The following is a 9,725-nucleotide window of genomic DNA, read 5'->3' as shown; positions in this document are numbered from 1 at the left end:
TCCAACCTTCCTAGTCTCCATCTTTATCTGGGTGGGAGAAGGAATAATAGAGAGGAATAACTAAGAATTTGAAGACAATCCCAATGGAGTCTGTTTGGACACCAAATAACAAGCCACAGAATCATTTTTCTGGGTGGAGTATAAATTAATCAGAAGCAGATGGGTTTGTTTTACTATAAAATTCACATGGACACAAACTCCCTAGATGAAGATGTGTGGCATTTATTTCTCATCCTCCGCCATTGAACATATTCAGACTTTAAAACAGCCTCCAAATATGGATTTTGAAGATTGATCCAAGTCTCTAATTTTAATTCAAAAGTAAGTTCTAAACCAAAACTGGCACCTACAGCTCTGGATGCAGACAGTGAAAGGTGGCAAATGCAGATGCTTTATGGGTGTTCAGCATCCTTAGACTAAATGATGGTGTAGTGGCCAGCCCTGAACAGGATGTCCACCACACCACTCCCTCTGTGGGACTGTTTGGGGGACACTGGGGAAGAGAGTGGAAAGAATGTAAGAACCAACAGAGAGGGAAGAGAGATTCGAAATGCTATCTTCAGAGCCCAATACAGCCATGGCAGGTAAGATCCCTCGGCAGCTTCAGCTGCCTGCAGTGCGCCTGCCTAAGTCTAGGCCTGTTAACAGCCAATTGTGGATGGAGAGAGGCTTTCAATGTGTAACAGTGAGCCCATCAGACTCCAAAGGATGGTTTCAGTCACACAGAGCTTCCTGTTTAAAACCAGAGGGTCATAAAACAAAAAGGCACAAATGTAAAAAAAAAAAAAAGGGAGGGGGGATCTATAGGGAAAAGGTGGAGATAACGGATAGAAAAGAAGGTAGGGGATACGAATAAACACTGCATTATATACGCACAAAACTGTCACACACACACACACACACACACATGCAAATTAAAAAAAAAAAAAAAGACAAGCATTCTAAAAAGCAAACATTACACATCAGACCAGGTTTGCTTTGAGATCCAGAGCCATCAAAGGTGTCTTGGTGGTGTTTCAACATGACTTCCAGAAATTAAACACTCACAATTGAAAATAACAGTCAATGGGCAGGGCTATAGCTAGACGATAGAATGTCTGTCCAGCACACATGCAGCCCTGAGTTCAATTAACAGAACTTTTTTTTTAAAAGACAGTTAACAAAATCCCCATCAATATTTGCCACTTGTGATTACCTGTTACTCTTTCAATTAATGGCAAAATGGGAAAAACAGAGCATACATATGTTAACAATAAAATTAGAACCAAAATGAGCATGGTGGATTTTGTGAAATTAGATTTAGGGAGTTTGTATGATGTGGCCAACAACCCCCTAGAAGCTTATTCTGACAAGCTCAATTTACATGCTATTAAGTGAGCATTGTCAAGGCTCCTCCATTTCCAGGCCTTTTGTTGTCTTATGGCCTTAAAATATCAAGTACCTGGTTACTGAATATCTGTTATATTGCAAAAGATTCCTGGGCAGCTTTATTGGACTATGAAAAATCAGTGCTGATTAAAATCTCATGGAGACTTTCCTTTGCATGTCCAACTAACTCAACACACCCAAAACTGATCTCTTAAATCTCTCAATAATGTCCTTCGTTTTTCTAACACTCTGGACCCCATCTTTACATCACATCCAATGACCTTTCATATATGCTGGCCTTCCCTTCCAAACTTTTCTCAGAACTGGCCCCTCTGTGTTCTTTTTTCTATCTTCCTGATTCAGGCACTTGCTACATAAGCTTAATAAAATAATCTGTCTGTTTCTTGGTTACAGGTGTACTGTACACTACTTCTTGCTTAATAGCCGTCATCATATTCTTTTCTCCAATAAAAATAACACTTGAGTTTCTGGAGCACTCCATCCTTCACAACACCTATTTGCTCTTTACACCAAGATAAGTGAGGTAGATGGACGCAGTGTTAAGAGTTCCGCTCTGTACATGAGAAGGCTCAGACTCAGAGAGGGACTGCGCTGTCCGACACATGTATGCTGCTACCAACTGGAAACTGGAGCCAGGAGTCTTTTGATTCCAAGTCCAGTTCAATTTCCATGCACAGGTTTATCTAAAACAAACATGTGTAAATGTCTAAATTATTTAAATACCCTCAAAACCCTTTGTGACCTAGTCCCAATATACACTTCTAAATTCATCTTCCATGGTGGCTTCAGAGAAACTTTGTGTCAACCACACTACTTTAGCAATCTATGACATTTGCTGTCACTTTTTGTCACAGATTTGCAGTATCTTTATTATATCCTGACTTGGATTCCTTCAGGAACATACCCAGGAAAAGTATAAATCAATCTTATGGCAGTTCAATTTTCAGTTCTTAGAAGCGCTAGCTGAGTTTTGTTAGTGGATGGTTTTCATATTTGTGGTTTTAATCCTGGTACTACAATAGGAAACTAAACACAGATATACTTGATGACCCTTCTATTAAAGATGCTTTTGACTTGATATTTTTTTTTAAAGTTAGTTACTTTAAGTACTATATATAATCTTCCATGTTAATCATTGTCAAAGGAGCTTAAAATAAAGTCACTCTTTTTTCCTGGACTATTTCAGAAGTGAAGGTCTCATTTGATATACTGTATTGTGATTAGGTGGGCATGGAAATAGTGTTCTTTAATTACTATTAAAGACCACAGGAAGCAGAGATATGTTATTAATGTACAGTAATTATCAGATACATTATAAAGCTTTAACAAAATACCAAATTAAAAAGAAAAGTTTATTCTCATATATAACTATATATACACACATAGATCTATACATAGATACACATGATATAAAAAAATCACAAGGTAATTTCTAATGCAACAATAAAGTTTAGCAATTGAATCTGTCATTCAGGATTTTTTTTCTCTTGTTTGAAAACACAATTTTTCAAGACCTTCAATACTTACTAAAATACACTTTCTGAGCAAACTATATAATCCCGGTTTCTTTGTATTCAGTCCTTAGCACATGTTCTCAAGCATATGAAGCATGATCACTGCACGCCTTTGTCTCTTTACATGTGCCATTTCTAGGCCTAGTCCTACCAACTGATTTTTCTTGTTTCCTTATACATTTTGTTTTTTTCTTTTTCCTCATTGGATTCCAGACACATAATTGTATATTATTAGGTACTAGAGATTTTTTTTGTGTTCCTTAACTGATGCAAGGCTGTTTTAAAATGTTACTTGCTAAGATCCATTCCCCCCGCCCCCCGCCCCAGCTTTGTTTACTGGGTCTATTCAGCCATTAGTAGAGGCCTAATTAGGCCCTAACTTCCATGACCTACACAGCTTAGGGACTAACCTAGAATGCCAGGAAATGAACAAACAATAGACACATATAAAGAAAAGATAGGATTGGGTGGACCTTGTGTTTCGATGAAGACATGCCAATAGCTAACTCAGAGTGTTAGCTAAACCAGAAATCTCAGTTAGATCTGTGGGGTAACAATCTTGGGTTGCAGTTGTCTGGGAAGGGTAAGCTGTGCCTGATGGTTTCTGGACATACTGGTTTCAGCTCATGGTTAATCATTAGTTAGCATCTGTACTTGAACTAAAAGGCAGCTCTGCCATTCTTCTTAACCTGACCTCGGAAGACTTTGCCACCCCCATGGGTCTGAGGCACTGGTTCCTTGATATGTCAATAATAAACAATAACTCAGCACTTCCTCTACTCTCTACATGAAACAGTAAGGCAAGCGATATCCTTCTGAAACATCTATATGATGCTCTGTACGTTGGTGGCCTTTCTACTCTCACTAGCAGGAACTCAGACCATGTGCAGCCTTCTGTGAGAGCAAGACTGTTCTGTAGGGTTTTCCCTAGAGTTCTTTGCTGGATCCCAGGTGGTTTCTCCATATGCATGGTGCAGCCAACACTTGGTAAAAGATGAAAAAAACAAAAGACCTCCAAAGTTCTCTATGCAGGTGTCGTCCCTCCAAGACTCTGCTTTATAAATTCTCAACTTGGGGAGACTGCTGGCTTCTCCTTGGGCTCTCACCTTCTCTGGGTAGCCCAGAAATGCCCTTTAGGCAGAAGCTGGGGGCTGCTTCCCTTAAGGAAAGGATCGATGTTCTGAATTTTGTTCAGTGTCTTGAAACCTTTACTCCAGCTACTCTACCTGGTTTCTTTAGTTACTTAAGGCAGGATAAGACAGCTCCTTGTTATTCCAACCATGAATACAAAGTCCTTAGTACCACTATAAAATGTAAATATTTCTTGAGGAATCAGAGTGAAACAAACTTTCCTATTTTGAAATTGTCAAGAAAACAAACAAAACACCCACAAATGAAAACCGACTCTGTTTTAAGTAAGCACTTCTTTATCAATGGTACTCCGCAGAAATAGTAAACAAACAGTAAACAAGTTAGCATTTTTAGATAACATTTTAACCTAGCTGAGTCTTGTTGGTGGCACATCCCAGCCATGTAAGATCTGAAGTAGGAGGATTCTAAGTCAAATTCAGCCTGGCCTCCACAGTGAGTTCAAGGCCATCTTGTAAAACTTACTGCGACCATCTCAAACTAAAAATTAAAGAGAAAGCTGAAGAAATAGTTGAGTGGGAGAGAACTAGCCCTCAGTGCAAAAAGCCCTACGCCTAATCCCCAGTAATGGGACTGGGGTGACTTCTATGCAGCTGAAGTCGTTAAACATTTTAAAGCTGATTCACCTATCCCATTTCAAAAATCATTTTAATATCTCAAGAGTTACCCCCCAAAAACATAAATCATCATTTTAGGCCATTTATAGTGGTGCACACCTTTAATCCCAGTAAAGGCAAGTGGATTCTCTGAGTTCAAGGCCAACCTAGTCTACATAGAGATCTAGGCCAGCCAAGGATACACTAAGACACTGTTTCAAAAAAAAAAAATCATTTTAGTATTTTCTAATGTAATATTTAAACAACTTATTTTCCCATTTCTGTGCTTTGGCAACAAAGAAAACCAAAAGCTGGTGTGACTGCAGCACAGTTCTATAGAAGGGAAAATAATGAAACAAACAAAAGCTGGCCTGAGCAAGCTGGCCCTCTTTTCTCTTACACGCCCCATTCTGTATTGGTGAGACCAGATAATGAGTAGCGCTTTTTCTTTGTAACAATTCATTAATCAGAGAAATGATCCTTGCTAGTGTTTAGATGTTTTACTTAATTTGGTACCTCTGGCCTGCTGCCCCACTCGTGCCAAAATTATTATTTCTCACCCAGCAGGTGATAAATAACAACTTCACTCGTGATTAATACCATGAATCCTTCAACCTGACTAATGCAAGGGGAAAAAAAAAAGAACCCAACTTGAGACCTACAGAACAAGTGGGTGATAATTGTGAGGACCGAGGAAGCTCTGCTCCACTTGTGAGGGGGGATATCCACAGGAAATGAGGCGTTTGCCCACAGTCCAGCTGATCCTCTGAGGCTTCATTAAGCCCATCTCAGCAATATTCACCTCCGCGGTCCCAGTGCTGGGTTTTCTTGCTCCTAACACTCAGTTCTAAGTACCTTCAGAGAAAAGAAACCACCAACTCACTTCTGCCTACATTTAAATATATATTAAATGGGTGACTGACCAAATAATAAATGAGAAAATGGAATTCTTACCCAAGTATTAGACACTGTAACGGGTCATTTGGGAGCTACACACGTTCTCTCGTTACTTGTGAAACATTGCAATCGTGTACAAATGTAGTTTTGCTCAAAGCCACAGCAGAGTTAACAATTGCTACTGCCAAAAAGGAAAGCTGTTCACAATGGCCAATAACTAAAGCTACATGACGCCATCAACTTTATTACTATTGTTTAGCACTAGACACAACTTAAGCACCAGTGGCCCTTAGTCAGGCAGAGGGGTAAGATGTCCTCCAGAGAAAGCTCCCTTGTCTCTCTCCAGCAATCTCCTTTGCATGGCTTTTTTTTTCTTTCTTTCTTTCTTTTTTTTTTTTTTCCTTTTTTGAGATGGTACTTCACTGACTAACTCTGGATGCTCTCACACACTATGTAGAAAAGGGTGGCCTTGCACTCACAGAGAACTATCTGCCTCTCTCTTGAGTGTTGGAATCAAACTACCATGCCCACTGGTACTTCAGTTTTTAGTCCCAAATCAAGTCAATGGGTTTGTGAAAGGAGTCAATCAGTTGAATGTGGCCAAAGATATGTTTGACAGACAAGTAGTTTTATTTTAACTTTTTTATTTTAATGCCATTACATAGATGGATAAATTTTAACATGGCAGGGCTCCCACTACGAATACCTGTCTACCTCTGTGATGGAGTGTGTGACTGCTGCCTAAACAGAGACATGGAGCAACAAGGCATACAGTTATATGGCTAGAGCTGTATGACCACAAGCAGACATTCTCAAGAATCACAGACCAGGTACTGACTTCAACTAAAAACTGTTGTACTTTATCTAAAACAATGTGTGGTATAGCATCAAGTCACTTGAAAAGTGCACAGTGGTATAAGAGACAAGGAAACAGGTATAGGGGACTAATAACCAGGTTGGATGTCAAGTTTAACCAGTCTCTGAAGTGAAAAAAAAAAAAAAAAAAATCTAAACCAAGAAGCAGCGCTGGCTGGAGCTCATTTACCAGAATGTTTCCTTGCACTAGGAAGGCAAAAGACCTAGATGAATAACCAGGTGTAACCAGTACTCAACAATCCTTAAGTCTCAGTATTAGCCTGGGCTACCCCCAAAGCTTTAAAGGAAAAATCTCTCGATTTTTTTGTGACTCAGAGAACAAAAGAAAATTATTATTTAATTAAACTTTATTGGGCTGTAATTTACATACAATAAAATGCAGTTTGATAAATGTATACACCTTATAAACATTAGAATCAAATAAATTCCCATTATCTTCCAAAAACATGTCCCTCTGCATTTAACCCATTAAGAATAAAAACTGTGGCCCCAGGCCACCAGTGTTGTTACTATAGATTAATTTTGATTTAAATCTCACACACTGCTTTCTCTCCAGAGTACTTACTTTACACAGCACATCCTTGGCTGTTTGTTGGATGGACTAAAATGGGCACTTTAGGGGCTGGACTCAGTGGTTAAGAGTAGCTGCTGTTTTCAGGTTCAGACCCAATTCCTATACTGCAGCTCACAACTGCCTGTAACTTCAGTTACAGTGGACTTGATCTCTGAGAGTACCAGGTATGTATAACACTTGGTATACATACAGACATGCAGACAAGCACTCACACAAAACAACAACAGTAAAAACTGAAGTGGTAGCAAGGGCCTATAACCTAAGGACCAAGGCAGACTAGTCTCTCTGAGTTCTGGGCCAAAGCTACACAGTATTTTTTTTCCCCCACTCTTTTGGAATGAAAGATGAAAATTACCCCTTATAAGTTTTAGCTTGAAGTTTGGCAGTGGTGGCGCACATCTTTAATCTAAACACTAAGGAGGCAGAGGCAGGTGGGTCTCTGAGTTTGAGGCCAGCCTGGTCTACAGAGAGAAGCCCTGTCTCAAAGAGAGAAAAGTGTTAATCTGGAGATGAAATACAAATGATAATGAGAAAGACTGTCTGCAAGGAGGGGAGAAGGGTTCCTCTCAATGCGCCACTCCTCATCTAGAAGCCAAGGCGGTTAATGGCTGCTGAGGAAGGGAGACACTTCTTTGGGAAGAGGGAAACAGACAGTAGACTGCCTCACAACCTACAGTGAATAACCTCACACACATGAGTAATTTGACATAGCTGTAAAAATTTCATAATTTTTTAAAGATAGGAAGTTGGGGGAGAGATGAGATGTATGTGGGGGAGAGAATGGGAGGTACTGGAGGAGTGGGGATGGATGTGACTAAAATATTTGTACACATGTATGAAAAATTTTAAAAACTGTGTCTCTATTTTCTCTTTTGTAAACTGGAGATAAGAATTACCATTAAGTGTTCTGTGAAGATTAAGTGAGTTAGAAATGCTTCTTCATAAAGGATAAAAAGGCAGTATCAAATAACTAACTCTCAACACATTGGTAACAGGTTTACATCTATTCCTCACAGCATCACTATGTGTAATGGAACAGAAAACATTGACAAATCTGAGACAATCTATAATCCTTAGTGTTTGCATATAAATTCTCATCAACACTCCTTTGAAAACTACCTATTTTTTACCAAAAAGAAAAATAAAATAAAAAAATACTCTTGAGATTTGCTATAAAATATTTCTTTCAACTCACCCCAGATCCAATGAAACACTGGCTAATGCAATTTAAATTAGGTGTTAAGAACATTCAGCCTGTACCTCACTGGATGCCACACTTTCTCCGTGTACCTTTTACACAATACTCTCCTGTGATCAGTTCCACCATGTACTCAGTAGTCTCAGCATACATGTATCAATTGCTTTCCTTAGAGAACTGTTTGTTCTCTAAGGTCTGTGAGTACCCAAAAAGATCAAAGGAAATGAAACAAACTCAGTTACTTAAGGTTTATTTTTATGTGCTCATAAAGAAAGAAAGTGTCAAGATATAGAACATAACAAATCAAACAATCCAAAGTGAAGGTGTATACAAATAACAGTACAAAGAACACATACATGACATTATGTAATTTTTTTGAGGTTTCAACAGTGTTTTTGGTTTTGAGATCCTGCAACTACTACCATATTGTTCAAGTAATACATATTTCAAAAGTTAGATTTTTAATATAACTAATTGGCATACAACTAAGATAACCTGCCTTTACCCCGGTCTTCAAAGTAGTGCTGTTCAATCCTTCTACAGAAAGCAAGGAGGTTGCTATAGTTTTTCACCTTCTCAGAAAGTTCATCACTGGTCAACTGTGTGGTAAGAATGGTGTACAAATGGCCAAAAACCAAAGCGTCGAGTTCAGTAGGTCTAAAATAAAAGTAAAGATGAGGAGCATGAGAGGTACCTCATTTTTATGGTAGAAAGCATCCTATTTTAAAAAACCATTTTATTCATCAATTTAAAAGAAAAAAGTCATAAAAATAAATCTCCTCACAACTTGATAAAATTTTTTCCATTTCAGAACTTGAGTAATGCCAGAAACTACACTAGAAAAAAAGAAACACACACACATAGATAGATACACACACACACACACACACACACACGCACGCACGCACGCACGCACGCACGCACGCACGCACGCACGCACAGAGCAAGCTCTCCATGTGCTCATCACATAAATAAAAAGGTGATGTGCTTCTTACGCCACTCTAAAACTGCATTTACTGCTTTCCTCACCAGGATCTGTAAGTGTTAAAGACAGCACTGCCCGAATCTTTATATCCCCAGTTCTTAGTACAGTATCTGTGGTCTCCCGGATTTGCTGAATACATGAAGAGAAAAGTAAGTACCCTGCAGAATGCGGACTCTTCTTCTAACAACAGTTATCACTTCTTTTTGCATCCTTCCCTCTTTGATGCAATGATGGGGTATTATATAAAGTGAGACATTCAACCTGGCACAAATTTCAGTGACTCATATGAAATCATTCTAATTTTTATAAATTACCAGTTCCCGCAATTCTGTTTTAAAAAAGAAATATACTTCGTGAGAGGGGCAAGATGGCTCCACAGGGTTAAGGTACTTGCTGTTCAGCCTGATGACTTGAGTTCTATCCCAGGAACCCATATGGTAGAAGGAAAGAAATCAGCTTCTCCAAGTTGTCCTCTGACTTCCACACCTGCACCACTGCCCACGGTCACGCCCCCACTCACCTCTGTGACACACAAATACATATAACC

At 39.0% G+C, this 9,725-nt stretch overlaps 1 protein-coding gene across 2 annotated transcripts in view; it reads right to left on the bottom strand.

The window, feature by feature from the left end:
* Positions 1-8,427: 8,427 nt before the first annotated feature.
* The window catches only part of Mtx2 (metaxin 2), a 62,095-nt gene continuing 60,797 nt past the window's right edge, over positions 8,428-9,725 (bottom strand). For both annotated transcript variants that reach the window (XM_034496230.2, XM_076928925.1), the window contains one exon: positions 8,428-8,850. In XM_034496230.2, the coding sequence (XP_034352121.1) occupies positions 8,679-8,850 (172 nt within the window). In that variant the 3' untranslated portion in view covers positions 8,428-8,678. The remainder of the gene's footprint in view (positions 8,851-9,725) is intronic.

Source organism: Arvicanthis niloticus, chromosome 2 (assembly GCF_011762505.2).
Source record: "Arvicanthis niloticus isolate mArvNil1 chromosome 2, mArvNil1.pat.X, whole genome shotgun sequence".
NCBI classification, from domain to species: Eukaryota; Metazoa; Chordata; class Mammalia; order Rodentia; family Muridae; genus Arvicanthis; species Arvicanthis niloticus.
Note: the sequence above shows the minus strand (reverse complement) of the source record. Positions and strands in the feature narration are given on the sequence as shown.